General features: G+C 39.8%; 1 protein-coding gene across 1 annotated transcript; it reads right to left on the reverse strand.

The window, feature by feature from the left end:
• Nucleotides 1–14,419: 14,419 nt before the first annotated feature.
• Nucleotides 14,420–15,544, reverse strand: LOC116049773 (urokinase plasminogen activator surface receptor-like). Its single transcript, XM_031299745.2, has 3 exons — nucleotides 15,401–15,544; nucleotides 14,866–14,976; nucleotides 14,420–14,734 (listed from the first exon to the last, which is right to left on the reverse strand). The coding sequence occupies exons 1-3, from the start codon at nucleotides 15,453–15,455 to the stop codon at nucleotides 14,535–14,537; spliced, it is 366 nt and encodes a 121-aa protein (XP_031155605.2). The 5' UTR covers nucleotides 15,456–15,544; the 3' UTR covers nucleotides 14,420–14,534.
• Between the last annotated feature and the right edge of the window lie 450 nt (nucleotides 15,545–15,994).

The following is a 15,994-nucleotide window of genomic DNA, read 5'->3' on the forward strand; positions in this document are numbered from 1 at the left end:
AAGGTTTAGAGAGACATCAATGTTTTATCAGACTCTGTAGTAGCATTTCCTTGCTACCTAGATGCAATTTTCGGCAGCAATGAATTCTGCAGAAATGATTGTTTCTGCCCGAGCGGGTGCAATGCTTAGCAGGGATGCACAACATCAGCAAAGCAAGCTCTGGTCATGGCCGGGGGATGGGCCGCTGCTACCGGATGTGGGGCTCTCCGTGTCCCGCTGGAGCTCCGACTGCAGGTCGAGGTCGGCAGCGAAGCTTTCTGGCAAAAGCAGTGTTGCTACGCTGGTCGATCCCCATTGATGACAGTCCGTCTGCAGCTGCAGGCCCTGGAGCTCACCGCCAGTGTTTTAGTTTGACTGTTAAAAAGTGTTTAGACAATTAAAAGGTATTTATTTAGAAGCGGGCTGGCTGCTAGTTAGCTAACGCTAGCATGCTATTCCACCAAGTTTCCATGCTACATAAATAAGCCGGACAGAGTTGTCCCTCATCTGGCGATAGAAACCCTGCTTTTCCCATAGACTGTATATAAGAAAGCTTTTCCCATTCTGTTACCTCAGAGCTCCACAGCCTAAGTCCACAGGTACAAATTAGTTTTGCACCAAATGTATCGTCAAGAGTGTTGTGAAAGTCGAGGCGCGCAGATTCACCACTTTGTGATGCGAGAGAGCACATATGTGAAGTTGCAGTGACAGATTCGAGAGGTTGTAATCACTGAGTTGTGGTTGTGATGGAAAATGAACCAGAGTAAAAAAAAAAGTATACGAGAAAATGTTGCATTATAAGTTTGCAGCTGTCATGTGTTCATGTAAATATCAATTTACACATTTGTGAATATTTTTTCTGTAACTTCACATTCAGAATACAGGTGTGTGAACATTTTCTACAAGTGCAAATTTCAACTTACAAGTTCAGATTTTTTTTACAAGCTCTCATGTTTTTTTTCTTTGTATGACTTCAAATTCAGATTACATGTGTGTGAATATTTTTTACAAGTGCAAATCAAATTTTTACAAGTGCAAATTTTAACATACAAGTTCAGATTTTTTGTTCTGCAAGTTCTCACATTGTATTCTACAAGCTCTCCCTTTTTGCACCATATTTACCTTCATATAATAACACCCAGAACAAAAACTGTGCATCAACATTATTAGAATTTATTTTTTTACTTGTTCTAATTAAGAATAAAATAACAGGATAAGCTGTACATCACTCTATGCAAAACACTTATAGAAAACATGCAAAAAAACATTTAAAAAAAGCTGCCTAGAAACTGTATGAGGCTGGAGAAAAAGTTGAAATCTCTACTAAATTGTATTTTTACACTTTACTAAACTTTCTCATTCATTGGTTGAAAGGATGGGGACCGGGGTGTGAGCAGCAGTATGAGGCCATGCAAAGATGAGAGAAAAGCTGAGTGGTGATGCTGTCGTAGGGCTGGATGATTAATCGAAAAATAATCGTAACCAAAATTCAGAGCCTATAACCGACGTAATTTTACCAAGTCGGTTATTTCGGTCTTTTAATCCTATTAATATTTCCGCGGCCACCCACTGTGTGTTAATGTACTTTCCCCTTAAAACATATTACGGCCGCTGCGTGTGTAGTCACGTGACTCCGCCCTGTCCAGTCTGCGATACAGGGTATGAAGTTAACTTTTTTGACCACCAGCCATTGTGGCAGGTGGATTTTTAAATCCACCTGCCACAGGGACTTTTTACCAGCCAGTTTTTTTTGTGTCATAAAGGTGAAAAACAGGAATTGCTGTGTCTCTATGATCCTATCCTGTCCTATTGATGGTAGCCTACTCGTGGACATTGCGCCATCATCACGTGCTGTAGTAGGGGGGCCCGCCTTGATAATCCTGCATAGGGGCCAGGTGTTGGCTCGTTACGCCACTGCATATAAGAGATGAGATGACTGACAAAATCAGGAGTAGCCTACGCGCACCACAACAACAACAAAACACTGGTGAATGCGCACCATAACACAATAATTTTTTTTGTATAGTTCTTAAAAATAAAAAAAGGAATAAAAAGGAAACTTGTTTTGGGGAGAATAATAATTATTACTATTAATTCATTACTCTGGGCTGAGATTTCACGGGCCCCTGATTGGACCAGGCCCGTAAGCAACCGCGTACCCTGCTTACCGATAGGTGTCTGAATCACTCAATTCTCATTGGCTACCCGCCAACGTGGCAGGTAGATTGACAGTTTCACCCGCCAATCACAAAAGTTACCCGCATTTGGCGGGTGGGCGGGTGCCAATTTCATGCCCTGCTGCGAGATATATATATATATATATATTATCATTTCAAGTGGTCCTGTGCTTTAATTTGAAGAGGTCTATCATGAGTTTTTGTCTGCCAATGCAGATAGAAAAGCTACAATTCTCGTTAAGAACGTTTGCATGGTGTGCAACGTTCATATAGGCCACTAATGCAATCATACAGTAAAGCATGCCTACGTCTTTTATTGTTGTAGTCAGTTATCAACAGTTTGTCTACCACTCAGTTTTTGGCTCAGTTTTATCAAGGGGCAAAGTGTTTTAAGGGGAGTTGTGCTTACTGCAGGTTGTACCCTCACTCCCTCATCTCTGTCTCTCTCCTCCTGAGTCTCCTCCTCACTGTGCATGCCACTGCCGCCGACACCGACAACACCACCACTATCATCTGCTCATTTGAGCCGCTTGGGTAACTTTGTTTCATTTTCGCGTTTAGACCATTGCCATAAAAGAAAGGTTTAGACTCGTCTTGCTCCGTCTCTGTGTACTCCCAGTTCTCCTGTCACTGTGTGTTTATCTTTCGCGCCGGGCCCGCACCGCTACGGACTAGTCCATTTCATTGTGAAAGTAGGGGGTGCCAGCAGGGCGCCTGCAGCTGCAGAGGGGGGCGCCGATTTGCCAATTCCCCACAAAGCGAAACAATAGATAACAGAAAACCGCTTTGCGGCGCAGAGGACATTTTTTTTTTTTTTTTTTTTTTTAAAAGTTCTCGTGCCGCCCCCCATGTGATATGTTTTACGTATGTTTTATGTAAAACCGCCACTGGTTTAGAGTGTTGTTGGACTTTTGTCCATCACAGTAGAAGCACATCTTACCGTTCGGATTGGATTTGCTGGGTTCTGTAACATAACATTTGTTTATATGTTTGGGGATGTAGAGGGGGATTGAGGGGTGACTGTGCTTCTTCAGTGTCTTTTTTTACAGCTTTTCATGTCCAACACACAAATGGACACTCACTGCTGAACAGCTTTCAAATGAACATATTTTAAGATGAAAGACGATTTAAACTATGTAAAAAAGATTAACTCAAAACAGGAACACACATATGCACAAAGTGATGGCGGCGGGCAAAACGGGCGCGTTAGCAGCAGTTTTCTTTTATGCACTTCTTACAAACTTTTATGGTTCTTGGGGATCGTTAAACCCCCATTTTAAACTGGAATGCTGCTTTCATGATAATCCATGTGAACTAAACCTGTTGATCCAACAAAGAAATCTGGAGGGTGCAAAAAAACACTTTGGACTTGGTAGAAGTGTCCTGCTCAACACCTTTATCTGGCCAGGCATGGCAAACCGGTCTACAGATAAAAGGTATCTCATCCGGGCAGATCGTCAACGAGGGGACCTACTTCTAATTATATTTAACCTGCTATTAACGGGTGATATTCATCAATGCCCAGGCCCTTTGTCTAGCTCCACAGTTAAAACAGAAACTCATGCGGTGTCACGGTTTAAACTGAATTGAACCCAAATGCAGACCATAACACCGAGCCAGAGAAGGTTTAACAGGTTTATTATGAAGTTAAATTGTTCAGGTTTCCAACAATAGGGGAAGAGCAGGTCCAGGTCTACAGAGAGGGAAACAGTTCCAGAGTTCTGAGCAGGAGTGGTACCGTACTGTCCTAGTGTCTGTGGTGAATCCAAATGTGACGTCCAGTAGTGGAAAGCAGGATGGTGGTGGCAGGAGTGAAGCGGAGGCAGGAGTCGGGTTCCGATAGTCTGTAGCACAGGAGAAAATATAAGTTGAACAGGCCAAAAACACGAAAGGCAAAACAAGCAGGTTGAGTCAGCAGCGAGACTAACATGGTAATCTTGACTATGATCTGACGATGAGTGGCAAGGTTGACCGGGTATTTAAGGCTGAGGTGATTATGGTGAATGAGCTGCAGCTGGAACCCTGACTCCCGCACACCAGACTTCACTCCTGCAATTAAGAACAGACAGAGGGGAGGGGAAGAGCAGAGAGAGAGCTACCTAGCAGCAGTAGGCCTAACATGCGGTCTCCAAACACATGATGGCGAGTGAGCATTCTGTCCTACAGTTACAAACAAACATCAGCTATACTGAGATTTTAGAATCGGATTACCCACCTAAGGTAGCTGCGTGCTTTCCGAGCGCCATATGGACCGCGTCGGCCTCGGTTGCTGGCTGGACGGGACCTGGGGGTCTGGATGGCGAGGTGGATGGTGCAGCGGGATGCATCGGGGAGCCGCTGACACCTTGCAGCGGCCCTACAGAGTGGCGAACTCCAGAGGCTACCGCGATGCTAACCATGGGAAGGCCCAGGGGCGATTCTAGGGTCAGAGCTTTAGGGGTGCTGAGCACCCAATGAGCCCCACTGCCAACAAAAATATGTCTATTGAAAAATAACTATAATTTTAACATTGGTTCAACTAACTCCAACATCCAGATTGTTTTTCTTTTTTTGAGACCTTTTCATAGCACCAGCTTAATTGTGAGAGTTCACACAGACAGCCCCCTGTAACAAACACAAAACCTTCTTCACTCAGCTGGTTTTCCTGACCGTTAACTCCATGTGCCGAGAGAGAGAGAGAGAGAGAGAGAGAGAGAGAGAGAGAGAGAGAGAGAGAGAGAGAGAGAGAGAGATGCTATGAGTTCAGGAGTTAAGCCTGGTTCAGGTTAAATCCTCTGTGTGTGAGGAATGAATAAATACAGCAAAAGAAAAACATTAAACTTTCTTTTATTGTCTAGTTTGATAGTCAGCCACAACTGAAAAATAACAGATATAAATCTAGGAATGAATAACAATTCATTTAAAAAGCCACAGTGAGTGTTTTCACACATAGGCCTACTGGTAGTATACAGTGATATGTTTGTTTTTTCACTCTGGTCCAAACGCCAGGGCCAGAGTGATAGAGAAAGACTATGGCTCTGGCCAGGGCTTCATGTTTCCATGACGACTGACCAGAAAAGACGCACGTGATGTGCGTTGCTATGGTACTGATAAACAAACCTGCTAATGCTAATTGGTTAGCTAGCAACAGACACCGAACTATTGACATTATACCGCTATATCACATTTAACCGACGTGACATGTCAACGTCCTGGGCAACTTTTCTCCACGCAGCAGCCTTTCTGTTTATATCTGTATAAGAGAGGTCATAGAGAATCGTACATTCAGACACTTATCACTCGTTCTAGTCTCTCTGCCTTTTCAACGGTGTAGTACAACGTCCGCTGGGGGCGTATTGCGTATTACGGAGCGGATTTCAACTGCCAGTGTGAAGGCGGCGTTATTATAGGTGTACACGTGATTCAGGTACTCACCGATATGGTTTGTGAGACACAGCTTTGGAGCAACTTAGTTGATTCACAACACTACATAACGGGTTCTCACTCTGCGTGTGTTTCGCGCTGGATGACGGTCGTGCTGAGCGGTGCAGGTACAGAGGAGAAGTAGAAGAAGAGAAGAGGATGATACCATTTGCTAAGCGGGGATGTTTTCATTTTCATCCTTAACACATACATTTTAAACCACAAACTACGGAGTATGTTTTGGACATTATTTAACCTTGTCAAAGACGAACAAAAATGTTAGAATAACAACATTTCTTACTCCAAGTTTTAGGGGTGCTGAGCTCCTTTTTAGGGGTGCTTCAGCACCCCTAAAAAGGGGCTAGCCTCGCCCTTGAGAAGGCCTACAGCGAGGCAAGCTCCCGAGGCTGCCGCGGTGCCGGCTGCGTGGACGCGTTCTCGGGGTCATCCGCTGTGAATGTTTCACGGACCGCTGAATCCAACTTTACAGGCTCTATTCATCCCAAGCGACAACTCAACTCCCGTGGGTGGTCAGGTAACTGTTGGCCAACTAAAAACAATCCCAGAGTTTTAAATGGCTGTTCAAATATAACTCCAAGTGTCCTTAGCGACAGTAGCATAACTCAATCTAGTAATCAGCTACGAAAAGCCACAGGACTAAATCCAGCAATTAAGAAACTACGAAGATTGAACTTCTTTCAAACTGTTAACAGTGCTAAAATACTGTGGGATCCTGTTGCTAAACCTAAAGGTCTGCTTGGAGGGCACTTGAATATTCGCAGTATTGTCCCAAAAAGTGAACAAATTAAACATTTTCTTGCAGATTCTAACCTAGATTTCCTTTGTTTGTCGGAGACATGGCTTCATAAAAACTCCCCATCTTCCGCCCTGTCTATCCACGGCTATAATGCCTTTAGAAAAGATAGAGTAGGGGGACGAGGTGGAGGTTTGTTGTTTTATATTAAAGATCAAATATCATGTAAAGAGATTCATTACTCGGCTGAGAATGACATAGAATGTATTTGTTTAGACGTAACACTGTCACCGCAAATGTGTTTTATTCTCATTGGTGTATATAGACCACCCTCTGCAAAATCTGTTTTCTTTGAAAAATTAAATGCTATACTAAGAGAATGCAGCTCAGATAAGGAAGTAATTATAATGGGTGATTTTAACATAAACTGGGATGATAAGTCAGTTAAAAAGGCACTGGAAAAAATCACAAATAAATTTGATCTCAGACAGTTAGTGAAGGGTCCAACCAGGATAACCCCATTATCCAGAACACAAATTGATTTAATTTTCAGTAATAAACCAGATAGAGTAATTAAATCATTCAACATGATCACAGGTTTATCAGATCATAACCTAATCCTCTTAGTTAGAAAACTCACAAAAAAGCGGGCCTATATGTCATCTAACGCAAAGTGCAGCCAATTTAGAATACCAAAAAGTGAATTATGTAATTATGAAAACGCAATTAAGAACATTAATTGAAATTAACTACTGTCTGGCTCAAATGTTGATGATGATACCCATGTGTTTTTATCTACAATTCAAAATATAACAGAACAATTTATCAAGAAAAGTAAAATCAAAGGTGACGGTAAATGTACTCTGCCCTGGATAAATGGTGATATACGGAAACTAATGAAGAAGAGAGACCTTGCTCTGCGAACATCTCTTAAGACAAAATTATTGAATGATAGACATATCTTCACTTCACTTAGAAATAAGGTAACAAAGGACATCCGAGCGGCTAAAGCTAATTTCTTTGTAAGTCTGATAGGGGAAGCAAAGGGAAATCCCAAACAAATCTGGGATAATTTAAAAAAATTAACTGGAAAGCTGCCTAATGACATAACAAAACAGATAGAAATTAACGACAACGGCTGCCTGGTAAAAGGAGCTGTAGAAACTGCAACTCTCCTTAACTCTTACTTTGTGAACTCTGTTAAGGAAATAGTAAACTGTATTTATCCTGCACTCCAAGATTTACCATCTATAGATGTCTTTCAACCGGTCTCTCAACCGGTCTTTTCTCTAACAGATGTCTCTGAATCTGTAGTAAAAAAAATTCTGAACTCTCTTAAAAATTCCAAAACAAAGGATGTTTTTGGACTGGATGCCATGTTTATAAAAAGTCATACAGATACCTTAATTAAGCCAATAACAAAGTTAATAAATGCTTCGATTACAGAAGGGAAATTTCCGAAAGATTGGAAGTCAGCCATAGTTGTCCCAGTCTATAAAACAGGGGACCCAACTGATGTGAGCAACTACAGGCCTATTAGTATCTTACCAGTTGTCTCAAAAATTGCAGAGAAATGTGTTGTTGAACAAATGACCACTCATCTCAACACCAGCCCTTACACACTGCATCCTATGCAATTTGGTTTTAGAGTAAATCATTCCACTGAGACGGCAAATTGCTTCCTCTTGGAAAACATTAAACTTAAATTAGATAAAGGAGGTGTTGTTGGGGCTATATTCCTGGATTTTAAAAAGGCATTTGATACTGTGAATCATCAAATACTTATCTCTAGACTAGCCAATTTTAATTTCTCATCTAATGTGTTGAACTGGATGAAGTCCTATCTTGCAGATAGGTTTCAGTGTGTAAGAGTGGGTAATGAAACATCACCCTTTATGATCAATGAGATGGGTGTGCCCCAAGGTTCTATCTTAGGACCTTTGTTGTTTAGCTTATACGTAAATGACTTACCATCAGTTTGTACAGGGTGTGAAGCTCAGATGTATGCAGATGATACTATAATATATGTCTATGCAAAAACTAAAAAAGAAGTAATTCGTAAACTTAATTTAGCAATGGAAAATGTAACTACATGGCTTCAAGATTCTCACCTGTGTCTAAATGCTAAGAAAACTGTTTGTATGTTTTTTTTCTAAGACACACTCTACTGCAGATTGTGACCACAAAATCTATGTGTCTGGGGAGAATATTAAAGTTGTCTCTCATGTCAAATATCTTGGTATCATCCTTGACTCCAACTTGTCTTTCAAAAAACAAGTGAAAAAAGTAATCCGAATAACTAAATACAATATAGCCAATTTTAGATATATAAGAAGCTGCCTAACAACTTCAGCAGCAAAATTATATTTGGATTCAATGATTTTCCCTCATCTACTATATTGTATGACAAGCTGGACGCAAGCAAAAGATACAACCCTTAAGCCTGTTCTTTCTTTGTATAAACAGGCCCTCAAAGTGTTAGATAGAAAACACAATACTTATCATTATTGTAAAATTCTTAACAAACATGGCATCCTTAGTTGGGAAAATCTAATTAAATACAATGACATCTGCCTAATGTTTAAAATCCTGAATGGCAAAGCTCCTCCACCGCTCAATAATTTTATAAAACAAAAAAATTCTAACAATAGAACTACTCGGTCTGTTCTGAGAGGGGACTGTGTAACCCATTACAGGTCTAGCTCCTTCAGTCAATCGTGTTTTTCTGTTAGAGCCTCTAATAGATGGAACACTTTACCAAATGAAATAAGAAACTGCACCACCTACCATCATTTCACACGAAGTCTCAAGGCCTGGCTCTTGAGTAGTCAGAGTTGTGAACATTTTTAAACCAGTATCTTTTATATCATTGTTGTTATTACTGATAAACTGCTGCTAACATGTTTGATGTGTTGATATCTTGCCTGGTATCAAGTTTAACTCGCCCTGTATTTTTTCTTGAGGATGTATGAAAAATTAAATTGTATTTTAAATATTTCACCATCTTAACAATCAGTGTAATATTAACGCATACCTAACGACTGATTTAGCCTAGTATCATCATTTTATTACTGCTGCTACAGCTTTACATGGTTGAGCAGTGTTAGGAGATGGTTTAGGTCAATGTAACTATGTATTCTGATGTTTGTATTGGTTTCCTATGCTGAAGGTGGATACTGTTTGATGTATAGCTGTGCTGGGGTTTTTGATGCTTCCTGTGGCTCTGCATGGCAAGCTGAGAAAGCTTTTTTGTTGTTTTAGCTGTCTGTATGGTGTATGGTTGACTCTTACTTGAGTAGTTTAATCTGTACTAATGTCTCGTTGATTTTCTGTCTGTGTAGTTTAACCTGCACTAAAATCTTGCTGCTTCTTGCTGCTCTGGTCTAAAATCATCTGGCCGAAGGACTATAGTTGAAAATTAGCCGGCTGGCTAACACTGGCACATTTACAGAAAGGTTGATTAATGTGTGTTGTCCTTTATAAATAAATAAATACAAAAAAATATACACACATAGCTGCACTGTGAAAAAGTCAGTCAAATCAGAGTTTGTAAATAATAATAAAATACGTGTGTGCAGACGAAGAGTGCTTTTTTGGCATTCTTGATAAAAATATATGCTTTTATTTATATGCCTCACAAAATTTGCAAGTCTCTGTTCTTCTTTTTTTTACACAGAAGGTTTTTTTGGAGCAGATTTTCAATGTAAGACATGAAAAACATTGACGTAGCATGCCTGCCTCCACTGATAAGTTTCATAAGTTTTATCATCACATGGTTGTTTCAAAGTTAAATCAAACTTAACTTTTGGTAAAGCATTTTTGTCATAATGAAACAAGTACATCTGTGTTTTGTTTTACGCATTAATATTTTGTATTTATATTACCTTATGTACTTTTTCTCTGTAACAGAAGGCCTAAAGGGGACGAGGTGGATTTGGGTCATATGTAAGTGTCTTAGACGTAGCTAAAAGTAGCAAAATTTTGGACCTCAATCTCTCACAGGACCTTAATGATGGTGACGATTACATGAACACTGCAGACCTCAACATCTATGGAAACATCTGAAAAACACCAAACTAATCTAATCAGATTCATAATGATCTGATCTGTAATAAGAGCATCTGATGACTGCAGTTTTGTTGTATGACTAATATATGATCACAATATTATCAATTTATCAACAAGACGGAATTGAATACTCCATATTTTGCTTGGGATTATCGTATCAGTAAGTATGCAACTTTGCTCAGCCAGTGTATTCATTTGTTTAGGTATGATGTCAAAATTGTTGGGCCTGAAACATAATCCAAATGTCAACAAGAAAAGGAAAAAGTGTATTTCTCAAAATGTCAAACAATGTCTTCTTCTTTAAATCATTTAAATACATCAACAGATATACACTGCATAAAACCATTTTTCTTTTTTGCTGACCTAAAATGTTAACATTTACTATTTGTATCTCAGGCTCCTTTTCAGCGTTGACTATCAGCCGTACATCAGATGATTTTCTTGAGGGACAGGGAAGCAAAGTAACCTGCACTGCCTCATACACATGCTCCAAACATATACCAACCCTCACATGGAACTATGGTAGCATGCCAGCCTCCACTGATACCAGCAGCAGTGGAACCACTAGTTGGAGGACTGTCTCCACACTGACATTCACAGCATCAGCTAACGACCATGGACGATCTCTGACATGCTATGCACGATTCACTGGAGGACGGACGCAGGATAAGAGCATCACCCTCCAAGTAAAGAGTGAGTACAAATAATAATCATCTTCCTATATACCAGTATATGTTGCCTTTGTCGATGCTGGCTCAACGATTACTGTCTTGTGTTCTGTGACGCACACATGTCCGTCACATCCTCCAGTGTTCTCTTGGAGTGTCCCTCACCTCACCAGCGAGGTCACGCACACCTGGACGCCGCAGGGCATCTGGGAGACGACCTCCACCATCACATTCATGGCTGCTGGAGGAGACGGGGTCAAAAACCTAACCTGTACTGCCATCTCCTGGGGTGGCAAGCAACGAGCCAGCACAGTCCAGATGACTGTGAAGGGTTAGAGCCACACAATTCATATCTTCTCTTAATTTCTGGTTATACAGTTCTATCATACATTGAGTAATGTATATTTATTAATACATTTAAATGAGCCTAAACTGTTCCAACATCGCCAGGATGAAGCTCTCTCCTAGCAGTCAGGCAGTGTTAGGTCTAGTCCTGTTTGTAATCACAATTGCAGTGTTTAGAGTAGTTGCATTTAAATTTGCTTCATTTAAAGAAGAATATCCCTGATGAAAAATTATATTCTTTTACTTTGTTATTATACACCTTACCCACAGGCCCCAAATTGCACACACATGCAAACACAGCCTATACACATGCATTATGCATTAAATGGAAAGTTGCTAAGTTGTTAAATAAACACAATAAATATGCTTTTCTCTCATTTTGTCTCAGATGTTTGGGTTGTGCATTTATAATCCAAAGTGATTTGATTATTTATCACATGATTTCCTCCCTCTCTGCCATCTTTCCTCAATGGGACAGACTAGAGCTGCATCCTATGGCCCTTATTTGATATCTCCACGACTACTCGCTCCTCGGCTGAACCGGAAGTTGTTCTGTCCCTCCTCGTGAAGGCCGTCTCAAAGCTCTTATTTCTGCACCGAGGACCGAAGAGGGAGGAGGAGGGATCATTGAGGAGCTTTAGGCGAGGATACATGAGCAGCTTTCCCGGAAGCCGTGCAGTTGAAGGAGTTGCTAACTCCCCCCGTACAGCTGACAAATTCATGTTATGCTTGAGAGGAAAGGACATCTCATCCCTCTAAAACACATTCACTCGTTGCCTCTCTCCTCAGATGATTTCCTCGCGTCTCTCCCTAGTCTAGAGTCTACAACTATTGTCTTATAGTCAATGTGAAAAACGAAAACCAGAAATGACTTCAAATCTTTACATTATGAGGGGTGATTGTAGATATAATACTAGAAGAGTATCTTAAAGAACATCCTAATTGTGAGTAGTGAATGAACAAAGCCCGTGGGTTCACTACTGAAAACAATACATTACAAACATTCAAATAAAGCATGAATGTTAACAAAGTAATCTAGCAATGGACAACTCACCTTTACCTTTCAACATTTAAAAATGTAATCTGACCATCCTTATAAAAAGGTGTATCAGTATCACATTGTCTTTAGAACGTCTTTAAATTAACACCTCTTTTGTTTTTTCCTACTGTCTGATGAAGTAGTCAAATAGGAAGCTGCTAAATAAAAAAAAACAGCCTGTTATATAAACCTTGTCCACTAGACGGGGGTATACTGTAGTTGTTTCCCACAAGTTCCTTCTACTCTCCTTACATTTCCTGCAGGTTGTAAAATAATGAACGAAGCTTCCATGCCATGTTCCAGGCCTAAAAAAGTGAAGCCAATGTGGAAGTGCCTTGAACCTGCATTCTATCTAATTTCCAAGTCCCGTTTCTAAATCTATGGGAAAATGACCCTACGTCTCACTTGATGTATTACCTTAATAAAACTTTTTATAATGAGTTTATGGACTCAATCACTAGTTTCAAGTCTTAACAATAACAGCATGACGTTCATTTTGTTAATTATGGTCCCATTTATTGTAAAATAAACTATAAAGCAGTGGATGCTTTAGGGGCATGGCTACACGCCGACCTGTCAGTCACCGGCATAGGCAGAGCCTTAGCAATGCATATGGCGCTGTGTACAATAGACTTAATCTTGTTTTTGGATGTGGTCCGTGTTTTAATCTTGAACTCTGACCCTCTCACTATGTGTGTTTTTATTTAATCAAAGTTAATTGGGCGATGCCCGTATCATCAAACTCAAGGCTTCAAAACGGCAGTCCACAAACCAATGGGTGATGTCATGGATGCTACGGCCACTGATTTAATGTCTTTGGTTATACACAACTAAAATACACATTTAGAGATGGGGACAGGCTGAACAGTTGAGGGTGATTAAGACTCATGGGAATATACATCAACAGCTAATGCCTATTAATGAGGGACCGTAATATTTGACCTAAACAATAGCCTAAACTTTAGGCCTGTTGGCAAGTGTGTAATTTAGGCCCTAAGAACACACTTGCTAACAGGCAAAATTCCTGCCTGCACTAAACTAAAAAATATTTAAAATAAAAAAAATTTTTTATACATACTGTATATATCCATAAATCCCATAAACATGGACACTTACATTCCCTTATACATTCCCACAAATCTCAGCACCCCAAGACAGGGCAACATTTCCCAAATATCTACATTACTGTCTCACATTGAACGACATTTCCTAGACATAACCCCTTAAACAGCACCTCCTAGAACAACCTGAGCTTATTTAAAATAATAAAATCATATTGTGTCTTACACAAACAGGCATTTGTGGCCAATTAGTTCATGTAGTTTAAAACTAAATCACATTGAGGGCCCTTTTAGTACATATTACATTTCAATGTGTGTTGGGAAACTGCAGGTCTGAAATGCTTAATCTTTGGCATGTTAAACACTGTAAAGCATCAGGGATACAATCAGAGTCTGGAATCAGTAAATAGACTGTGTCTGACTCAGACCTGCAAACACTATTCCATGCATCAACTTGTAAAGTGAAAATCCTTAATGGTTATATGCCAAATGTCTTTGAAATGAGACAAAGGATTTAGAGCACTCATAGAAAACAGAATCTCAACAGCATTAGGATATTTATTTATTCAGCTTATATTAGTAACGTCAAAATATTCTTTATCATCAGGATAATAACACCCAGAACAAAAACTGCATCAACATTAGCATTTATTTTTTTACTTGTTCCAATTAAGAATAAAATAACAGGATAAGCTGTAAATCAACCTATACAAAACACTTATCAATTCAATTTTATTTATAGTATCAAATCATAACAAGAGTTATCTCGAGACACTTTACAGATAGAGTAGGTCTAGACCAAACTCTGTACTTTACGAAGCCCCAACTATCATATTATCATATAAAACAACAACAAAAAAAAAGCTGCCAAACTGTATGAGGCTAGAGAAAAAGTTGAAATCTCTACTAAATTGTATTTTCACACTTTACTAAACTTTCTCAGTCATTGGTTGAAAGGATGGGGACCAGGGTGTGAGCAGCAGTATGAGGCCATGCAAAGATGAAAGAAAAGCTGAGTGGTGATGCTGCCGTCTCCACCAGTTAGGAGAGCATGACCAAAGAGACCAGCGGTGCCAGCAGGAGCAGAAGGCCAGCACTTGTGCTGCTGGCGCTGTTGCAGAAGTTCCCCTGACAGCAGCTAATTTCTGTTGCAAGGGCTCCTCCAGTCTGTGTAGTTTGCTTTGAGCACATGATCTTGGAGGCACAGCCCTTCAGGGTCACCTTTAGTTCTTTTGCATTCACTGGGAGAATGAAAATAATGTTAGTTTGAGAACTTAAAGTTTTAATACACCTATTGGAATGACTAAACATCCAACTGAGCAGAGGAAATATGTGGAACAGAGTTAGATGTTTAATGCTGTAGGCCTGTTACCTGTTGTTGAGATGCAGTAGTCCTGATTCCCCTCACAGTTTAGAGTGTTGTTGCACTTTTGTCCATCACAGTAGAAGCACATTTTACCATTCGGATTGGATTTGCTGGGTTCTGTAACATAACATTTGTTTATATGTTTGGGGATGTAGAGGGGGATTGAGGGGTGACTGTGCTTCTTCAGTGTCTTTTTTACAGCTTTTCATGTCCAGCACGCTAATGGACGCTCACTGCTGCTGAACAGCTTTCAAATGAACATATTTTAAGATGAAAGAAGATTCAAACTATGTAAAACAGATTAACTTAAACCTGGAACACACATATACACACACAGCTGCACTGTGAAAAAGTCAGTTAAATCAGTTTTTGAGTAATAATAAAACAAGTCATTATGACATCTGAAACATGACAAATGCAACGAACACTTAACTTTTAAGGAGAGTAGTTTTCACATTTTTACAGCAATTACATATGCAACTAAAACAGCTCTTAACACAAAGCAGCATCTAAATACCAACGGAGAATTTAAGTAAGTTACCAGGGGCAGGTTGGGTGTTGCAGAGATTGGAGGTGCAACACTTGCTGGTAACCATGGTTTGGGAGGTTCCAAAATTGACTGAGGCCTCACCACACTCTTCAGTCGAAGCACAGAATTTAGAGTTTTCATCAAGAACTTTTAAACCACCTGTAACAAAAGAGGAACCTTTGTAAACTGGAACAGCACAAAGCAGTTTAACAATAAAAACAATGCAGCACAAATACCTCCATATGAAGTGATTCTCATTGCAGCACACTGTTGAGCCTGGAAAGGGCATTCTGTTGTTTCCGTGCAGTTTTTTGATGCCGTTACCAGTAAACACTGATAGCATTTCAGGGTGTGGGCTGAGAAAACATGAAAAAAATATATTATTTTTTTTAAGAAAAACACAAAACTAATTTTTTTTTCTTTTTAAATGATCCTCTTCAAGGTGTGGACAAAATAATTTTGAGACCTTCTTCTTCTTTAGTTTATTGGCAGGCTAAGTTTTTGAGACATTAACTCAGAAGTAAATTATTTACAATTATGAGAAAAGCTATAAAAATGGGTTATACTGCCTTCACCTCTGCTTAACTTTTCCCTCTCTGTCAGTGT

The sequence above is a fragment of the Sander lucioperca genome, chromosome 10 (assembly GCF_008315115.2).
Source record: "Sander lucioperca isolate FBNREF2018 chromosome 10, SLUC_FBN_1.2, whole genome shotgun sequence".
Taxonomy (NCBI): domain Eukaryota; kingdom Metazoa; phylum Chordata; class Actinopteri; order Perciformes; family Percidae; genus Sander; species Sander lucioperca.

What these genes read in the sequence shown, in the direction of transcription:
- LOC116049773 (XM_031299745.2), bottom strand. Translation starts at nt 15,455, where the DNA reads ATGGTTACCAGCAAGTGTTGCACCTCCAATCTCTGCAACACCCAACCT. An exon ending in CAACACCCAACCTGCCCCTG is followed by an intron (nt 14,977 to 15,400) that starts GTAACTTACTTA and finishes GTTATGTTACAG; the next exon opens with AACCCAGCAAATCCAATCCG. An exon ending in CTACTGCATCTCAACAACAG is followed by an intron (nt 14,735 to 14,865) that starts GTAACAGGCCTA and finishes TCATTCTCCCAG; the next exon opens with TGAATGCAAAAGAACTAAAG.